The 22,336-nt window shown below is 35.9% G+C and overlaps 1 protein-coding gene across 1 annotated transcript in view; it reads left to right on the forward strand.

Annotated features, from left to right (window-relative positions):
- The window catches only part of LOC121322851 (partitioning defective 3 homolog B-like), a 130,313-nt gene that overhangs the window by 83,031 nt on the left and 24,946 nt on the right, over window positions 1-22,336 (forward strand). The window contains exons 4-7 of the mRNA XM_041263275.1: window positions 2,311-2,420; window positions 12,636-12,727; window positions 18,539-18,625; window positions 21,755-21,880. Coding sequence (XP_041119209.1) covers window positions 2,311-2,420; window positions 12,636-12,727; window positions 18,539-18,625; window positions 21,755-21,880 — 415 coding nt within the window. The remainder of the gene's footprint in view (window positions 1-2,310; window positions 2,421-12,635; window positions 12,728-18,538; window positions 18,626-21,754; window positions 21,881-22,336) is intronic.

Genomic DNA, 22,336 nt, shown 5'->3' on the forward strand with positions numbered 1-22,336 from the left:
CTGCATTTTTATTCTCCCAGCAGTGAAAGTAAATAGCAAGCACATTTTACATACAATGTCTTAACCAGGACTACATTAGTCTGCTGTAAAGCCTAAAGAAATAAAACATGAATCACTGAAAGCTCTTCACAGTAGTTTTTAGTTTAATGGTTTCGTGTAGCAATAAAAGCATTACATTTGTAGATTAGTGAAAGCAGCAGCAGCTATGAGTGCTCAGCTGTCACCAGGTCACTGCTGAGAGAGTGGCTCACAGAGCTCTGCTGGACTTAACTGTGACCAATACTTGTTTCTTATCAAGGTTTACATATTAATGCATGTGGCAAAGTGCCCCACCCCTGTGCGTATTTGTGTGTTATGTGTTAATGTTGGTGTATAGGTATTGGTGCACTGGATATAAATGAATTTGTGTAGCACAAGTGATTTAAAATATATAGTTATATTTAGGCACGGGGATTGCACAATCACTTCACATGCAGATAAAGAATATATATATATATACAGTGCCTTGCAAAAGTATTCAGACCCCTGACCAATTCTCTCATATTACTGAATTACAAATGGTACATTGAATTTTCGTTCTGTTCGATATTTTATTTTAAAACACTTAAACTCAAAATCAATTATTGTAAGGTGACTTTGGTTTTATGTTGAGAAATATTTTTAAGAAAAATAAAAAACTGAAATATTTTGCTTGCATAAGTATTCAACCCCCACACATTAATATTTGGTAGAGCCACCTTTCGCTGCAATAACAGCTTTAAGTCTTTTGGGGTAAGTATGTACCAGCTTTGCACACAGTATCGGAGTGATTTTGGCCCATTCTTCTTGGCAGATTTGCTCCAGGTTGTTCAGGTTGGTTGGACGACGCTTGTGGACTGCAATTTTCAAATAGTGCCACAGATTCTCAATGGGATTGAGATCAGGACTTTGACTGGGCCACTGTTCTTGAGCCACTCCGATGTTGTTCTGGCCTTGTGCTTGGGATTATTGTCCTGCTGAAAGGTGAATTTCCTCCCAAGCTTCAGTTTTTTAGCGGACTGAAGCAGATTCTCTTGCAGTATTTTCCTGTATTTTGCACTTTGAGTTTTGGCCAAAAAGCTCTATCTTGGTCTCATATGACCACAAAACCTTTTCCCACATCGCAGCTGGGTCACTCTCATGCTTTCTGACAAACTCCAGACGTGCTTTCAGTTGGTACTTTTTGAGTAACTGCTTCTTTCTTGCCAACCTCCCATACAGGCCAGTGTTATTCAGAGCTCTTGATATGGTTGACTGGTGCACCATTACCATTACACCCAGCCACTGAACTCTGTAGCTCCTTCAAAGTGATTGTTGGCCTCTCAGTGGCTTCTCTCACAAGTCTCCTTGTTTGAGCGCTGAGTTTTGAGGGACGGCCTTTTCTTGGCAGTGCCTGGGTGGTGTGATGCAGCTTCCACTTCCTGATTATTGAGCCAACTGTGCTCACTGGGATATCAAAACATGGACATTATTTTGTACCCTTTCCCTAATCTATGCATTTGTATTACTTTATCTCTAACTTCTGTAGAATGCTCTTTGGTCTTCGTTTTCCTTCAGATTCACAGCCTTACCAGTGATCCTTCAACAGTGGGGTTTTTATCCAGGAAATGTGACAGCAACTTTAATGGTTCACAGGTGGAGGCCAATGGTAAGGTAATTGTGTCCTCGTTAGGGCAATTTCTTTCATTGGTGCAAACTGGGAGCTTCCACAGCACAGGGGTTGAATACTTAGGCAAGCAAGATATTTCAGTTTTTTATTTTTCTTAAAAATATTTCCCAACATAAAACCAATGTCACCTTACAATAATTGATTCTGAGTTTCAGTGTTTAAAAATAAAATATCAAACAGAACGAAATTTCAATGTACCATTTGTAATTCAGTAATATGACAGAATTGGTCAGGGGTCTGAATACTTTTTCAAGGCACTATATATATATATATATATATATATATATATATATATATATATATATATATATACACACAAGGTACGTTAATGGGATCTGCAAGAACTGCCCTGGAAACTTGGTATCTTTATAATTATATATATATATATATATATATATATATATATATATATATATATATATATATATATATATATATATATTCCAAAAGGATTTCATTCTCACTGCAGTGATTTTCTTTACATTCAATAAAGTCTGCCCAAAACAGTGTTCACTGTGTGGGATGTGGGTTCCTAATGAAGTAGGCTGGTGTTATTTAATATCCCCCCAAGCTCTCCATACCTCCTGACCATGTTTTTTTATTTGCTTCACCCCTCTCTGCAGGTACACCACTCCTGGTGCGGCGGAGCAGCGACCCGGCACTCGGCCCACCTGCTGAATTTCACACAGGTGTTTCACATCAGGAGGAGTCCGGTCTGAAACCCAGCAACACGGTAAGCTAGGGGCCTGGTCCGTGTGGCGCTACCAAAAGAGGCAACAACACACAAAGTTAATAACTCTTCCCTGTTATTAAAAAAAAATATATATATATTTGAAAATGTATGGTAATAGTGCCAAATACTGTACAGACTAGTCAGATAAAATCGATATATTCATCAATACCTTTCTTTTAGCATGACATGGCATAAAACTAGACTTTAGTCTATCATTTTGAATCCTAAATATACATTTAAAGAGCTATGTTTCAAACTGTAAACAAAATATTAGATTGTTACAACCATGGAATGAATCTGCAGTACTTGTGTAAAAATGTAGATTGTAGACTTATTATTTTTTCAATCACTTATGCTATATATGTATTGTATTATATATTGAAGCCAGATAATTAAGTTTTTGGTGGAGAAAGAATTACATTTTTTTTGCAATATAATTAATATCATTTTATGCAAAATCAAAATATAATGGTATTTCACTCAGTTTTGCAGTGTTTGCTTTTTTTTTATTTTTTATGACGGCAACCTTTTTTTCTTCTTCTTATTCTTTCTTCTCACCAGTCTGCAACTCATCTCGAATAAAAGTAGCCTGATAGACTTTCATGATATGATGGAAAAGTCATCTCTTAACATGCAAAGCTCCTTTTTAATGGCAGTCATAAGATGAGGGTTATAAGAATTGTAATGCACTGCTTCACTTTGTCTGGTTAATCCCTGTGCCTAATTATTGTTCGGTTCCTTTCACTTCCCCCAACTAACCAAACATAAAATATGCTACTGAAAAGTTTTATGCATTTGCGTCCCTGTGACCACTCAGGCCCCTATAAAATATGTGTTTCTATTTCAGTAAAGCTTTCTGTGCAGCCAGCTGAGCCCCAGACACTCGTACACACTGTTTAACCTTTGAACCACCAGGAGAGCTGTCCAATTGAATTTCTCAAACACTGTATTTTTTTATGTGATGTAAAAGCAAAAACAAAGAAGGATTGATTGTTTATGTCAAAAAAAGTACGATTTTATATTGAAAAATAATTGGTTTTAAAAACTACTTTCTCTGAACAGACTCGATCATATTGTTATGTATATATTGATGTCTTAAGTATATCCATTGGAAAGTGGTTCATCTAGTTTGTACTTTGTGACTGATATTTTCGTTGTTGCTAGGGGGAGGTTATCTTTGGTTTTGGTCTAAGATAAGCTAGTTTATCTCAACAGGGAGCTGATATGGCAGACAAAGCTAACAGGAGAATGGTCTGTAGTTCTAGAGAATGTAAATGAACCCAAGTGGAATGTTATCTTGTTTTAAGGAGCGTTGTGAGTGACTGGAACCTTTATCTGTGACACACAGCAGTTGACATATGGTTCACACTGCAGATACAAAGGAAAATATTTTGGTATACATGTGTCTTAAGTGTAGGTGTTGATTCACAATCCCCTTATTTTGAAATTGCTAGTCTCCCTCAAAAGATTTTATAATGTGGAACCGTTGATGACAAATAGTTGGTTTATATTATTTGAGAAGATAGTGGGGTAAGATTGTACAACAAAAAGTGAAAAACTGTTTAAATCACTCTAAACTGAGATTATACCCAATATTTTGGGTCCATATGATCTGGTCAGACTTTAAGATTGCCCTGTCATCACTTTGGAAATTATAGTTACTTTTGGAGAAATCTGTAGATAAAGGTTATTGAGTTTTCTTAAGCTGTGATTGTCAAGTCATTTTTTCTAAACCATACACAAACGATTCAACTTGTACATACATGGCCTGTGGGGAAGTTCAGTTTTCCACAATATTTTCTACAGTACATTTTTAAGTTATAATTAAAATTATTTAAGGATATACAGATTCCAAGGAGGGTGTGCATATTATATGTGGTGACTATATACATGTATTTGGAAAACTGTGTACTTTATATGGGTTTGCATGTTATATGTTGGCAAGGAAAACAAGTCTCTACTGGGTCTTTACACTTTGTCACTTTAGCGTGTTATTACAATATTTGTCAGTTTTACTTGAAACCGGGGGTTAAAGGCTGATATTACATTACAGTACATTACAATAAAATACAATGTGCAGTTTTCTCTTGTTTTTAAATTGGCAATTAAACAGTAGGAAAGAACTGGAATTTATTTGACAACGAAGTACTGAAGAAGCTAATTATAAAAAGAGAGTGGCTGTGTCAAGTAGTTATTGTTTTAAACTATGCCTTTTAAAAAAAAAAAAAAAAAAAAAAAAAAAAAGTCTCCAAATTGCAAATTATTAAACGAAGGCATTATGAATAGTTTATAGAAAAAACATCGTTAATTTGCGTACACTTTTTTCCAAAACCCCACCGAATGGGCGAATACAATACTTATAGGGCTATACCTAAAACACTGGGACCTGAACTTTATATATATATTATATATATATATATATATATATATATATATATATATATATATATATATAATGGGTATTTTAAATACTCTATCCTGATTGGTCAAAACAGGTCACATGGGGGTGTTGCTATTTCAGCATATCACCATGGGTCGGCACTTTTTTCAAAAACGGGCAAATCATTGGCAGATATCCATGACACTAGAATTTAAAAACAAAAATGGCAGACATATTGGAATTTATCGCAATAAACATGACAAACGAGATTTATGTCAATGTTGAACTTTTGGGAAACCGAAGTGTAGATGAGATATTGAATGAATTTAAATCGGACTCCAATGATTAATTAAAGTAGTGGAAAAAAAGTAAAAGTAAGTATTCAAATAAATTCAAAACTTGCCATTCTGATTGCTCTGTTCCTTCTCCCAGAACTACGGCGTTTCCCTGTCCCATTTTGAAAATAAATAATTAAAAAATATCTTGGAAACTTTTAGCTTTTCACAAAATAATAGACTTTGGGGTTAAAAGATGTTTTGTTGCCATTCTCCGGTCTGCCTGCCTGCTGCCACTGGACCCACCCCCTTCGCAGCTGTGTGATCTGATGCTGCACATTTATAAATTGATCTCGACAGTTCCTGCCATACCTTTTAAATGTGTTCAGGTATGATGGTGTCATGTTTTCTGCTGTGCCCTACATTGTTTAAAATTGTTTCTTAACACTGGTCCAGTAGTTCTCCACGTTACCAAGCTGTAAATTGCAGTCAGTTTGATAAACCAGGTATTCCATGCAGATAATGTCTTTCTTGCCACAGTGATGCTGTAGCACAAATCTATTATACCTCCTGTTACTACCCTGGATAACAAAGGATTATGAAAAACAGAACAAAAAAATATAATAAAAAAATAATAATATTTAACTTTTAAAATGTAATGAATAAACCAAGAATTACAAGAAGTGTAACCAATCAAAACTGTACTTTCAATGGCAATGTTCAATTCAAAATCAATGAAATTATTTTTTAATTAGTGCATTTTTTGTTTTTTGTTTTTATGTTTTAAGGGACTATTTTTTCTAAGTTCAGGCAGAGGTAGAAGTATATTTAATAACAATGACTGTGTGTTGGGGGTTGTAATGTTGGTTGATCCATTTTATAATCACAATAAAGCACTTCAGGGTGTGGGATATACTATAATATTATATATAATATCTATATATATATATATATATATATATATATATATATATATATATATATATATATATATTATATTATATATTTTTTTTTCCGTTGTAACTTTGAAAGTGATGGTATGATATCTGATGATATTTCATAGCCGACAGTCTGCGCCTTTAATATTTACAAAGATAAAGAACAGAGTCTCTGTCACTATTGTCAGTAAATGGATATTCACGCAAACTGACAAATTGAGCCCTAATAGATGCCATTATTTGCAGAGTGTGAAAGGGGAGGGGGGGGTGTTAAGGCAGTTCCCAAATTTACTGAATGTTATCCTATGTGTAGTTAGATCAGTGTCAGACTCCCTTATCAAGCAACAGCTGAAAGATAAGAACACTAATACAGATGGATTGCGGTGTCCCTTTTCAGGATTGAAAGCCAAACATCTGTACTAGCATGTCCCTGTTTACAGGAAACAGCCAACAAGAATGACAGGCATCTCCATGAACTTTCATAACAGAAAGACAAATCTCAATCAGTGTTGCAGAACCCTCCGTAAACACTTGAAGAGCACTGGGACACAGGGATTTGTGTTTGCTTCAGGCACTGCATGAGAAACATGTGTTTTTTTTTTAAATACAGGTTATCTGGCCATTAGTAATATGCTGCTGTTTTTGTTTTTGTTTTGTTTTTTACCTGAGCATGCACCTGTGGCCTGTTGAGCCTCAGCACATCTCTAAGAGGCATATTCTTTGAACTTGGATGTCTTTTATCATATCTGCTGGGAGTATAATCCCTGGGATATAGTATATTGTGTTAATTACTCTTGAGCTATTTCTCCCTCTAAATAACATGTGTCTACATGACATTATTCACCCCTGCTTGAAGAAATCACAGGATTACTTTGAAAACTGCGCGAGCATGCAGTAGCCTCCTCAATCAACTGGAAAATGACCAGTGAAGCTGAAAGCTTTTGAGATTTGTTTGGTTTTCCACTGGTGGGTCAGGTACAGTTTAATTGCTACCAATACAGATTATAAAATGGCTTTCTAAATTCTATGTGCTAGTTGCTTTACACTCTGTATACCCAAGTCTTGCATGATTCTTCACACACTACTGGAAGCATGACTGTTGTAATAGCATATGAACAGCATAGGAAATGTGACTGTTGTAAAACATTCAACATAATATATGTGTTTAATGAAACATGTGAAAGCAAGAGACGGCAGTTTCAGCTGTTGTATTATTTAAACCACATCAAGAACATTTAATTTTATTTCTACTGTGCTCTTTCAGTGATCAGTAAAAATAAGGCAAGTCAAAGATCATTCTTCTGGTGCAGGGATATGGTTTGAAAGATTATTTTTTAAGCCATTTTTGTCTCTTAGCATGTATTAACGCAAGTGTTTTGTTTCTGTCTGGGCCTACGTGAACTGGGTCTTGGATTTCTCTACCCAGTTCCCACGTCACCGAACAAACATGACAACTGTTGCTAATTAGCACCTATGTTGGCATTCTCCCATTCTCTCAGGGAAGCACGTTGATCAGACTTTGACTGAACTTCATTGTTGTCCCTTTAGGGTGGTACCTTCAGGACAGGGTTGATTGATTGATCATGCACTTGCTTTGTGGATTGTAGTACACAATGGTCTCATAGCGGTGCAAAATAGATTCATTTTTTTGGTCACTAAATTCATTAGTATTGTGCGATCTATCTTTGTGTAAAAGTACTCGTAGTGATTTGATATGAGATGACATTTCATTTAGAAAGTAAAAGCTTCCCTCTATGTACTGTATTACTGCATATTACTACTAGTCATTTTACCCACTTGCAGCTCTGGTCACTTTTTATGTCAGTTTAATTGAATTTCTTTATTATTTCTTTAAATGCTAAGGAACTTTTTAGAAAGATTACCCTAGCACTATTAATGTAAATTGTTTAAATGTATTATACTGAAAAATAAATACAAATAGGCATACATATTAGTATTAGTTTGCAGCTTTCCTTTACTTCAAGGGTAGTTTGCAGTTTCGAGTGGCGTTACCTTTCCCAGAACTGTATACAGATCTGCAGAGTTGAAAAAGAAAACAAGAAGTAAAACTTATTTGTAGAAACCATTTTAATTTACATGAAACTGCAGCGGCCAGCTTTACTAAAAAAGTAAATACCATCTCTACTGACTTTCCATTCTTGCTGCCTCACTTTAAACAAGCCCTCTAAACATTTTATAAGCCTTGTGTTGTAAGGGAACATGTGACCATCAAAGCCACCTTCTTTCCATGGCATCTATAAAGTTGACAGGCATTTAAGTTAGTCTGCAGGGACTCCCTAGGCATGTCCCTCATATCTCCTGTGCTGTTTTGATGACCCTTGGTGTTTCAGTGCTCTTTGGCTTCCATAGATTAAAGTCTTCTGAAGTAAATTGTCTGTAGTGTTGTTATAAGTGAGCTGTGCTGGTTTTGTATGATGTATAATACGTGGTGTTACAGCGGCTGTGGAAATAATTACCTCTGGGAGCTTGTCTTGATCTTTTTTGTTTTTTAACAAAGATGTGCGTCACAATAACTTTAATAATGCGCTTTTCAGGTGTTTTTTTAAGGTGCACCTTCAGTTTTCCTGACAGACAGTCATCAAACGGGCAGAGGGCCACGCTAGACCTGATTGACAATGGAATTGGCTTTAGTTGGGCTTTAACCCTTTCATTTTCCAGAAAATCAGTAAAAGAGGCTTCGCAAGTCTAACAGGAGAGAGAGCGCATGGACACTGTCTTTGCGGCAGCCATTCTGGGTGGATTGATGTGTTGTAATTGTTTTGTTGTAAATGTTGTAATCATAACCTGCTGATTGAATTGGATGTATAATTACGTTTCACAAAATTAAACACATCCATCATTAAAATCGACCCAGTGTGCATTGAATCTGTTAAATAAAGATATGTTTGTATAATGATACATAATTTCTTCAATATTTATAAACTGTCTGAAAAATACGTAAACCTTGATTTTACAAAAATGCCCAACTTGATTACGGGTTAAAATTATATGGTTTTAACTGCCATTTAAGTATCATTTTTTGCCTCTTTATAATGCAATGTTTTTTAGCCGTGCCTCGTATCCTTACAGCCTGTCACCTTGTCAGGACTCTTGAAAAGGGTTCTCCTGGTAAAATAAAGAACCAGTGTGAAATGGTAGGTAGAACCCTGAAATTGTAGGGTTACGACAATGTGCTTGCAGTTAATATATGTATATATATATATATATATATATATATATATGTATATGTATATATATGTGTGTGTGTGTGTGTGTGTGTGTGTGTGTGTGTGTGTGTGTGTATATATATATATATATATATATATATATATATATATATATATATATATATATATAATAGCACCTTAGGTCATTAGCTCTAGCAATTAGTTCACGTAAACATCTTTTAATCTCCAGCTGCTTCCAATTAGACTGGGAATATTTATCTCCAATACTTTAAAAAAAAAAAAACAATTATATAAAGGTTAAACATGTTTTTGCTGTTTATTCTGTGCGGTCTTGGTAGTGCACGGTTTTATCTGAAGATGATGAAAAACAAATGGTGCATGCATTAGCATTTAAGAAAAGCTGTTTTCCTCAATTTGAAGTTTGCTTATGGATTATTATTTTTATTAACGGTGTCTCTTTAAAGCCAGAACATCTGATTTAGTGACAGTGTAGCTCTTAATCCCACCAGAACACATCTGTTCACTATCAATAACTTAGGACCTGTTAGAAGAAGAGCAATGCCATAGGGAAGTTTCTCAGAGTTTACTGCACCTTCACCAGTAGATTCCACGCCTTTGGATTACTGGACCATACAGACTGTTGTTTGTATGCAGTGGAAGTTTCAGTCTTTCTTAGCTACTGTGTGTGCCATCAAGCCCGAAATGTGGTCATCGTTCTATTCTGTTCTGCTCTGTTCTGTTCTCCATTGTTCATGTTGAAGTGCTAGTCAGCTGTGTGAGTTATCAACACATCTCTTATTACTCAAGGTGGCTGTGCCTACTGTAGCTACGATATGCTTTGCTGAGAACTTTATCCTGTTGGAATCCAAATCACTTATATTAAGTGTTAAAAACTAGATCAGCAGGAAGTCAGTCCAAGTTCACTTGAAAGTCTAAACCATCCTTTTTAAGTCTGAAGATGTTATAGGTAGCCCGAGAGATATGCAAATTAGCAGCCCTGATGTAAAAAAAAAACAAAAAAACATACGACTCACTGGAAGAGAAATATCACTGTGCTAGAGCGTTGAGATGCTGTGTTAGGATTGTAAGCCTTTGTTATCACTATGTGTGCGATTGCTGTTTGTTTACTATATGTTTTCTTATATGGATAGAGCTATGTTTCTATAAAAGATTGTGACTCTTTTGTAACATGAGCAACTTGTTGGTTTGCTTTGAAAATCTGGATACGCCTTCACAATTGCAAAGAACAAAGCAAACACATTGCAGATTGTTATAACAAAGCATTCCCCCAAAACACCAAAAACACCCACCTACTAAGTATTAATAGATATATGAGTATGAATTGTAGTTTTAGGCATACACCCTTCTAGTTACATTTGTTCTCTTGTCCCTCACCACAGTCTACTTGTCTCAGCACTATTTTGCTAGAGAAATATGAAATTAGCCAACTAAACCAATAATACATGACATTTGTAGGCTTTATCTTTCTATAGACCACTATGTTTGTATGTATTCTCAGGATTAAGGCTGGGTGACTTTGTATCGCCTGTGTAATCCTTGAACTAGACTGCAGGTAATCTTGAGGTTTTGGAAACAGTAGCGTTAATTTTCTTACACAGTTACAAAGTGCATACTGTTCCTTGACTGAAACATTTTTGAATATTTAGCACCAACATAAGTGCTAAGCATTTTGTGTTAGTTTTTTTCTTTTCATATTTCATTTAAAGTCAGAGCTTCTCCCCTCTAGATTATAGTAAAATAAATACATGAAAAAATCTGGAATTTAACAAATGTGCCCTTTTGTTTAGGCTCTATGTAAATTGCCGTTGTTCAATCGTTTGATTAGTCTTCCGTTATCGCTTCAGATTTGGGCTGTTATTAATGCAGTCGGCTTAAGTTTGGTTTGTTTTTGTTACCATATCTTTGCATAAATCAGTAGTATACACTGGTTTTTGTAGTCTCCTGGTTAGCATGGTGTTATAGTATAGAAGCAGTCTGTCGTGTCCGCAGCATCTTTACCCATCATGTGAGTGATCTCCTAGATGGGTCCATTCATTTTAAATGTCAATGATACCCTTTCAGATTAATGTTAGTAAATGCAACATCCCGATTCTGAGAAACTTGACAAACAGATTTTACAGACAGATGGGCTTTATAGATTTCACTCTATCTGTAATAGTGCCACAGGGTCATAGTGAAGTGCATTAGGGGCTAGTGCGTGTTGGTGACCCCATATATATCTCTTGTCAACAGATACTGGTTTATTGCCTACATAATGTGATTACTATTTTACTAGACCTTCTTACAAACTAGGCCTGCAAATGTAATACTTCAGCTCCTTAGGGTCATTATCTGTGCAACACGCATGGAATTGCATGTTTTGCATTATTGTATATTTTTTTTTGTTTTCTCATCATTTCTGTTATACACCTGAGAGGGTAATGTGCATAGTAAGAAAGAGACTTACAATATCTTCATCATTTTTGATAAACCTAACTAGCAGTGTGTGTTAAAGATACATTTTAATCTGCATTTGCTAATACTGTTTGGAAATCTTTACAATTCCACTGGCACAGAACCTTCAGGAAACATATTGCTGGCCTGTTCTTGTGAGGTGTCCCAAGTATACAGGGATGGGAAATACAATAACATTTGAATTCTCAACTTTCTAAACCTTGGTAGTTTAACAAAACTAACATTAAGACAAGAGAAAGATTATAATGTTGACATGCAGAGAGAACATTGCATTCTGACTGTGCAGGTGAGTACACATTTCAGTTACATGAAAGTGCAGTCATGGAATAATTAACACAAAAACTCTTTTTTGAATGAAGAGCTTGAATAGGTGCTCATAAGCATTGAAAAGCTGTGGGAAAGACTGCTTTTTGTCCAGACAAGGGTTGATCCACTAAGAAAATATGGGTTCCAAAGGCAACTGTGGCCATTTTAAGTCATTAAAACCACTACACAATAATGCCATTGAATTAATTTTCACAGAACTGTATCCACCATATTAAGAACAAAAAATAATCTAAACATAAAAACCCTCCACCACATGATACAGTGGGGTCTGGAAGCATTGTTATTTAGTAATAAGGATGAAAAAAAGAAAGAGCTTTTGAGAAGAAACCCAAAGTGAATCTGGAGTGGTATTAAACTGTGTAAAGAAAGTGGTCAGTCAGTTGGTCGCAGTTGTCCATGTCTGTCTTAATCCATCTGTCTTTTTTCACATCACAGTTGACTTCCATTCCTATTTGATTCATTAAGACAGCCTTGCTTGAAGACGGCTTTGCATTCACAAGTTTCAGTATATGTAAACCTGCTAATTGGAACAACATTGTTATGGTAGGGAAATGTTTCTTAAGAGGGTCAGTCGTAATCAGAATCCTGATGCCTTGCCACACAGTAACAAACTGATTGATTTATTCTGACAGGTTGTAAACCAAGCATTGACAGATAAGTGGGGAGCTGACCAGAGCCAAATACCAGAAGTGGAGACAACCCAAGTGCAGCAAAGTGTGTACAGGTAGGGATATTAAGTCATTTAGTTTTAGTTTTTATTTGTTATTATGTTTCAGAGCTCAGTGTTGCCTTGAACTTGCATTTTAAGCTATAAATCATTTCCACGGAACCAGAGTGGGAAACCTTGTGTATAAATCTGCAAACCAATTTGCTCTTCTAATTAGGGTGGCTGGATCTGAAATGGGTTTCTTTGTTCTTTTCTTTCTGTGTACAGAGTAATGGGAACTGATGAGCATTTAGAAGTGAGGTCTTGCAGAATCCAATAAATCACATACTGGGGCTGGCTTAGGTACATGTAGATACATTCTCTTGATGTATTTACCATGTCAGGGCATGTCACACCATTGTGTGTGGGAGGGTGGTTCTGGATGAAGTGTTGCCCTTTGGAAGAGATTGAAAGCCAAGGTCCCGTCTGCTTTGTGGGTGTTACAGATCCAACAAAGGCAAGTCAGGCCAGGGTTTTCTGACTCAGTTACCTTTTCAGAATACCCTGTGTACTGTACATATCTTTAACATTGTGGGCTCTTAGTGTTGGTGAATACTATTTTTTGTTTACATAATACTTCAAAATCACTAACAAGACCTCTTAAGGCACTGAAATGGTTAAACAAAGGACAAAGTAGATGATTGCTGAAAATGCAATAATTTATACAGATAAGACACCAACATGGAATTTTACCAGACTACTGCAATGTTATTTTATTTTTGGAATACAGCTCCTGTATGTTGCTGACTATCGCTTCAGCCAGTTAGTGAAAGGTTATATGATTCTGACCTTTTATGCATCACTGTTCAATTTAAATGTAATTTCCTGGCAGTAGTACCTATATAGCTAAAGGGAAGACAAATTCATACAAACCCTGACATTGTAAAAAAGAAAATATTCTAAGACAGCTTGTATGTGTGGCAAGTATCCTGCAATTACAAATTCCAACTTGACATAAGCTTGACTAATTTTTAATAAAACAATTTAAACTGGAAATTTAGGATGTCAGAGCTTTAAGTCCAAAAGTAATCATAGGAGTTGTTTCTTCCTAGTTTTTTAGCATAAGGCTTTATTTGATTTCACATTTCCAAAAAGCAGTTAACAAGAGAAGAAGAACTGTAGATGCCTGTATTGATGGATAACAGTGACACGCTTTAAGGACAGTCAGTTTTTCGCAGATCTTGTACTCAGCGTCTACATTTATGTTTATTTATTTATTAAAACTTGAAAGGCTGAAGAAACACCCAATATAGTATGCTGTCCAATATATTTGTTAAAAAATGACATCATAAATGAATGTTTTGGCAAAAAAACTATTTGAATTAAACCTTTTAGTTTTATGATAATGCATGAATAATATAACTCCACCTCAAAAAAATGGCTTGAAGCTGGTCTGTTTTCATTGTTTTAAGAACTCCAAGTTACCCCTTGCTAATTCTTTAGCATCATTAGAGGACCAGCCTGATTCTCCATGCTCACATTTGTTCCTGTGTTCCATGGCTCGGTCACATATCCAGGACAGAATTCAAATTCTTGAAAAAAACCCATATATGGAAATTAACCTCCCTTCCTCTTCTCCTGAGCAAACCGACAGCTACAACCCACTTACTTAAGACCTTGATGATATGCCTGCCATAAGTCATAATGCACAGTGTTACTGCCACAAAAGTTTTTTTTAAAAGATACAAAAATTGTTCCATGTACTAAATGAACTGCTGTTTTTTAGCGCATGAGTCTAATTGGAATGTTCCAGCTTAAATATTCCAGTGGAGAAAGTGATGCCTACTTTAAATTACAAGTGTAGAGTTAAACCAGCCATCAGACTGGAGACACAGTGCTTAAACGAGGGTTCCTGCCAACTCATGACATCAGCCCGAATGTCTCTGCACTGTTGCTCAGTACGAGTGCAGGACCTCCTGTAATGTGCGTCAGCACATAGATGATTAGATTGCTATACATGAAATACAGACATGTTCTTTTGTCAGCTTTGAGGCATATCTAATTCTGGATTCTGCCTGTTCCTGTCAGAGTTTAGTCGGGCCTCTTCTGCTGTCTGGCAGCCTTAACAGTGGCAGTGTTCACTGTGTTTTATCAAAAGCTCTGTGCAAGTCTACTGGCTGATGTGGGGGAAGTTCAACTTTTGGCTATAGCAGCACACAAGCATTCTTGTCATGTAATCCCTGGCACATAGAAGCCATTTCCTCCCTGTTAGTGAGTAGATGATCCGTTATGCTCCAGGCAATCCTGTTTAAATGGGTCTAATCACTGCCCCATTCCACTGTCCTAGGTGGGAGACACAACTCCATCATCTTTGAGCATGGTTCTGACTTTTTACAGATACGCACTAAACAGATGCACATGCATTACTAAATGTTTGATTTTGATAACTGTGGCATACAAATGTATGCTGTCTAAGTGGTGGTATTTTGATCCACTGGTATTTAGACCTATGAGTGTTTAGACCAATTTAGGCCAATGTCTGCTTGTGTAACGTGTAACATGTAACATGAACAGTGTTGTCATAACTCAAAAACAATATTGTGTTTGTTTTATAATTAGAATTTTTTTTTATATAAAAAATGTAGGCTATACTATGTACAGTACCAAACATATCCTTTAATTGTTGTATGCTTTTATTTGAAGTAGCCTAGCTGCATGGTTAAATGTAAAACAAAGTCATGTAAGATTGACGATATACTGTATAAGGGATGTCACAAATTGTTTCCATGTTTTCATAAAATGCAATAATACCTTATCAAATCTTACTTCAACTGGGACATACAAAAAAAGGAAAATGGAGAAACTTATGATAGTCAGAGCATAATCAGATGAATACGTTTTAGTAACATCAAAGCAGTGTTATGTGAAATACTTCTACATATAATTAATCCTGCTATGCTTTCTTGACAGTTGTTGTTAAGTTCTCTGAAGTGTAAAAAACATGTCTAAACAAGGACACAGGACATTGGCTCTCTGGTTAAAAGAAATAATACAGTTCAATTAATTATTATTCATACATAATGCATTATTTGACCTACACTATCTGTGCGGTGCTGTCTCTATCAGTTGTGAGATCATTTTGTCCTTAGGAGATTCAGCATTATCAGTATAACATCATTCTCAGGATGTCACAATTGACATAACTCGTGTGACTCACTATTATTTTATGGTCAAAAGAATATCAGTAATTGCTGTCAAGATCCTCAATTGTTGTGTCCCTCAACCCAAAGTTCACCACTATTGTATGACTAAGGAACACTCTTTGCAATAACCTAGTTACAACCTGTATGATGTGAAAAAATGGCATGCTAATACTGAGTCTTCAAAAGCATACAATCTTAAGATACAATACAATCAGAGTGATAGTGCTGCTTTCTTTTATATTGTTGTCTAATATATTTCCTCATAATTCACAAGCTTTCTTTTGTGAGTTGCTAGATGTTTGTAAAACTTCTGAAACAAAACTAAGCTGTATTCATTCCAGGTATGTCCTTACTAAACTGTACCACTACATCAGTATGACAGGTATGTGCATACAGTTGACAAAGTAATTTAGTATTTTTTTTGTTTGCATGGACATGCATAGGATATTTTATTACAAGATGTTGCGTTTCTATAAACCCCAGGGTCAAGAACATAGGAAGTGGGGGGGTAATGGTGAATGAACCTCAGAACTGTTTTAAAAATTAATTGAAATCAAAATGAGTAGAAATCTAATTGGAGCATGTCAGAGCTCTAAGGTATTTGAACTGTTTCTAGCAAACCGGAGAGTCATGTGAAGCAGCAATAGGAAAGAATACACAATTTCAGACGAACCCCCATTTCTTTCTAGGTAATCGTCTTGGTGATCCAATAAAACAATAAAAACTACCACTCCTTGATCTACCACCTGCTCAGCTGCTTGGTCTAGTTCAATTTTCAGACTTTTACATACTGGAAAAATCACATGTAATTGTAATTCTTACAATTCTGCTCTACTGGTGAGTTTTCCATTCTGCACAGGAATTTGGAGATTTGGGAAGGGCAACACATAATGGTGTACAGTATATAAAAAGGTTTTGTAGTCTGGTTTTGTTGAAAACAGTCAGATAAAATACCACCTGTGCAAACATCACCTACACTCACACATACAGTACACAAGCTGTGTTCATATTTTTGCATGTTTTAAGTATAGCTTTCAAAGCTCCTTTTCCAGCACTTCATTTGTATTCCTAATACACTTTAGACCTGAGTTACACAGAAAATTAGAATAAAATGCAGGAGAGAAAGGGGGGGGGGGGGGTTCATCTTGTTAATGTATGTGGAATTCATTAGGAGCCCCTAATTACTTCTCTCCTGCCCTTTTCTACTTCACACAGAGCTGGGCCTTTGATACCCATCGGCTTGCTTTGATTAATTGAAACTTCCAGTTTGTTGATGAAGCACTTCTTAAGAACTCAATCTGGTTGTTTACCAGAGCCTGTTTACCTTCCTCTCTGCCTGTAAAGTATGTCTCTCCCTTTCTCATTCCTCCCTCCTTCCCATTCTGAACATCAATATGCTCTGTGTGTGTGTGTGTGTGTGTGTGTGTTTGATACAATTTACTTCAAGGTACTGCTTGATACAGCTAAGCTATATTCACAGCAACAATATGATAAGTCATCTCCAAGGTGTTTTACAATCATAGATTAATGAAAAAGCTATTAAAATGTTGTGATAGTAATAATAAAAAACATGGTTAGTGCCAGATTAGTAAAAGAATAAAGAAAGTGTTACCAGCTAGTTAACCTACTCATCCCACCCCTGGAAGTAATGTGTATCTCAGTGGAGTTTTAGACGTGACAAGAGGATGCAACCAGTTGAAGAAATCATGTTTTCAAAAGACTTGAAAACTTAAGAGCCTCTGGCGAGCAAATTAATAAGAGGGCACTTTAGGACACATAAAGGGACTTTTAAGTTAACATGAAAGAATTGTAATCATGTCATGGAATGTTTTATCACCATTGTCTTCAGTGACTACTTTAAATTATTTTATAAAATGTGCATGTTTGAGTTCTCATCAAATATAAGATATTCAAATTCAAAATAAGAATATTTGAATTACCTACACCACCTTGGATTCAATATCAGGATATGTAACATACAAACTGCAGTTAATGTTGAAAATGTACATACTTTTCATAATTACGTTGATCTAGTGTTTTACCACAATCACCACTTTTTTTATTTTATTTTATTTTTTTAGTGTGTCTCCAGGCTTTTCTGAAAGCGGGGATCTGTTTTATCTGAGCATTTTTTCACATTGGTTTCCATTATGTTGGTAGATTTGAAACGTTGGGTTCAGATGGTGATTAGTAGGGTGGTCATTGAACAGAACTGTATCAATTGAGAATGGCATTTTGTTTTATCTTAAGACTTACATATTATATCAATTCATACCTTGCACAGTTGATAACTAAAGAAATAAATGCAGTGAAGTCATTTTTAAATTGTGACTGTGTTTCCACTTCTGGTACCAAGTATTGGAGACTGACACAACAATGTGAATTGATACTTACCAAAGGGATTGCTTACAGTATTGTTGCTTTAATGACTAGTATTCAGATCTAATCTTTTTTGCTTACTGAATTGCTATAGATGAGCTTTGCTTGTAAGGCTGTACAAAGAGTGTGATGCCAACAATTTGGTGCCAAAGGAGAATCTAGTCATTCTGTTAAGGTGTAACAGACTTGAAGATGGCTTCTGTATTGTAGTCACTGCTTTTGGAAAATAATGAATGGATTAGTTCCAAAGAGTCTGAGCTGTTTCATAGGCAAGCCTCATCTGTTCTCTTGTTTTCTCTCTCTTTAGTGACCTGGCAAGGACGGTGATGCTTGCTGGAGATGATGGACCCCTGGGGATCCATGTAGTGCCCTACGTTTCATCTCTCAACGGAAGGTAAGACTATGTCAGGGGGCTGCTGCTGTTCCCTGTAGGTTTCTACTTAGTGTCTAGTTGAACAATTACTGATTTTCTTTTTAATTAAAAAAAAAAAATGCATACATTGTATGTATTCTTCTTCCAAATGAAAACGAGTGGCAAGTGCCTGCAATTACAAACACTGAAATAATAAATGTAATTAGCACAACACTAGAAAGATGAGAACAAGTGGCATCGACTGTGGTGGCTTCCCCAATGGAGATAAAGCATAACGTACCCATTTAGGAAAGTTGAAAATGTAATTAAATATTTAGCACAATATAACACAGTTGAGTGCACATTAAACAATGGCACTGTAGCTGTGAAAGTGAAACCCAATGACACAGAACATTTTTAATATGTGTTATGTATGCGTCCTTCATAAGCGAATAAAGGGATCAATATGGGGTAAAAAAAAAAAAGTCATTAATCTTATTTAAAGGAAATTGAAAGGGGTAAAGTGTCGTGGACTGTCTAGGAGAGATAGTAGGAATTTAACAGGATATATGACTTGTTGCAGGACAATGAATAACCTGTGTAGAAAATGTCACACTTCTTGTTTGGATTGTGGGGAAAGTATAGTGCAAAGGATAGATGGGCTGGGTTTTGTGTTTTAAAAAAAAAAAAAAGAATGTGGCTGTCTTTGTTTTTACTTTGCCAAATTTACCAAGCTGTAGCTTTTAGCATTGTCCCATTTTATTTGATCACTCGCTTGACCAACCTACTGTATTTTGATAATTTGAGCCTGAAAGATCATTTTATTTTACAGACGCATATGTGTCATGTTTCACATTATTCCAACATTGTTAGTCAAACTGTGTGAACGATGACATATTTTAAATTGAAGCATTTCTTACTGTCAGTGTTTTAGTGATGTCACAGGAGAGCAAAAAATTAAGGAGCTTCCCTGGGACCATAAAACCTGATCTCTTCTAAGCAGGCTTTAAAATACTTTGGCTTCAAACAATGTAGTTTTGAAGCTTACCCAACCCCAGGGAAAATACCATCTGGAGCCTGTGGATATGCTTCTGCAGCACAAACACTTACACTCACTCTGACGCTCAGAGTGCAGCTAATAAAAGTTCATTGATAGGAGCTCCAGACCCTTTTTGTTGATATCCTTGTTTACAGATGTTAGTTTGCAGTTCAAGGCGAGGGGGTTTTAAACTGGCTTATTGGCACAATTCCAGCTAATGACTAAACTGAACGAGTATTGTGACAGGGTAGTGTCATGGGCCATGCTGTTACTGGCAGGAAGAGGGACTCGGAGACAAGAAAGCTGCAGTGAAGCGCTGTTGTGCACTTTATTAAACAAAACACAGGAACAAATAAACACAGCACGAGGGCCAGAAAAGATTAAAACAAAACAACACAAGCTGGGCATTCGCTTTCGGTATAAAGTTTTAAAACAGCACACCAGATCACAGCACAAACACTCACCACAAATGCCTCCACCACACAAAGGAGTTCTCCTTCCTTTTATACATGTGGCCACTCCCCAATTAGCACCAGCTACCTAACTGGGGAATGGCCACACTGATTTCTGGCAGAGATTTAACCCCATCCCTGCCAACCTTACATTCCCACACACACTGTTTATAGCACAGGGCTTCTGCCCTGCCACTGTATTTTTTTGGAGCACAATAAAACTGAGAGTCCACTCTCCTAATTACAATTCGCAGTGGACAACATATTTACAGTTTATGTCGACACTGCTAAGCATAGCAATAATCATAACCTTCAGAATTTTATCAGCAGTGCATTTAAAGGCCTATGTGCTGATTAAAAGAACCAAAGCCAGCTTTGTTATATCGATGTTTGAAGTAGGAGTAGTGCAAACCAATATGACTTTGTAATGATTGTCCTCCTGCATTCAGGAACAATAGGACATCTGTAAATTACAAAGCATGCCTCACTAATGGAGGTGGTACAGATGTAATGGGTATGCTTGAATTTATTATTTTTTTTTACATGGACTAAAGTAGCTTTACTGGTTAATCATTTCTCTGGAACAAGTATTTACTGGCGCACTGCATGAAACCAAATAACAGGAAATGAGAATAAAAAATATCCCATCAACACCAGGGTGGTCTTGTTCTATATTGTTATATGGGCAGCAATTAACTCTTTTTTGGCATGTGGGTGGTGTGTGTGTCTGGATTTTTAAAATCGCTAGGAATGTAGTGGTTATGAAAGGTGAGCGAAGGTTTATGTCTGTCTACAGGCTTGTTCTAGTATTGTGTGTGCCAGCTTTCCTACCCAGCTCGTTAGGACTTACCAGAGGGAGAGGGTTTATGTGGCATCGATCATTCTGTGGTGCACATGTATTTTCTGTCACCAGTCCTGTTTAACCAGCAAAATATGGTTACAATGTTACAGTTGCCGCTTTCTAAAATGTAACCATTTATTCAATACATTGTAATTCTCCATATGGTGCATGACCTGTGCACGTTGAGACAAATCATATTAAACAATACAGCAAACATTACTTTTCCAATGTAAAGTTTAATTGGGTGGATCCTCTCTTGGCTTTCATCACTGCCCAGCACAGTCTACAATCTGTATCTTTTTATTAGTTGTATTTCATACCATATTCAGGGGAAAGCTTCAACTATTATACATGCAAAATCAATAGCCAGTTATATTGTGGACCTATTGCCTAGTGTAGAGTAAATAACCAAAACCAACACACTTATTTGTTTCATATTTTGCTGTTTGAGGTTAGAAGTGCTGTTATCCAAAAAATCGCATGTATGAAAGCTTTGGGTTCAAATCACAAAATGAATGAGCATTTTGTTACAGTCTGTTTTGTTTCAGCCTATTTTGATTAATTAAATCAGTGTTGCAATTCATTAAACCTCAACTGTTTGAGGGTGGAATTTTATTCTCATTTAAAAAAAAAAAAAACGCTTAGCAAATGTGACCTAAAACAAGAAACATCACTGAAAACAGTCCTTAAATTAAGAGCCCTGTTTCACTCTGTAGGAAAGTTACAATTGTATTGTGTCCAATTAGTCCTAAATTGTTGCTAGTTGGCTGGATACAAATATGTATTACTTGTGATTTTGTATTCAGTGCTAATGTCATGTGTTGTTGTTTTCTTTAAAGGGCACTTGGTCTGTACATTCGTGGCGTGGAAGAAAACAGCAGATCCAAAAGGGAAGGCCTTTTTCAAGACAACGAATGCATTGTTAAAATCAATGATGTTGACTTAATGGACAAATCATTCGCTCAGTAAGTAGAAGTTCCTTTGATGGCAGTTATTTGCTATGCATCAATGTATACTGTATATCTTTTTTTTTTTTTTTTTTTTTTTTTTCAAAGCTAGGCTTGTTAAATTCTCTTGGAGTGTTTTTTATACAAACAAAGGCCTTTCAGGGTCCATTGTTGCAGAGAAAAATGTCTGTTTAACGTAAAAATAAATAAATAAATAAAAACATAATGAAAAACTTCAAAAGAAAAGTTACTTCAATCATTACAGATAAAACACTGCATATTTTTGTTCTTTTTACCGTACTGTTCTGTTAGCTGTCTTCATTGTCGAATACACAAATATAGGGATCTCCTGATGCCGGTGAAGAAGAGAGATAATACAATCTACTTATAGTGATTGCAGTTTTATTCATGTTTTGATAGCAGTAATAATCCATTATTTTGAAGTCAGAGTAGCAATCCCAGTAAATGGTTTAT

Source organism: Polyodon spathula, chromosome 11 (genome assembly GCF_017654505.1).
Source record: "Polyodon spathula isolate WHYD16114869_AA chromosome 11, ASM1765450v1, whole genome shotgun sequence".
Taxonomy (NCBI): Eukaryota; Metazoa; Chordata; class Actinopteri; order Acipenseriformes; family Polyodontidae; genus Polyodon; species Polyodon spathula.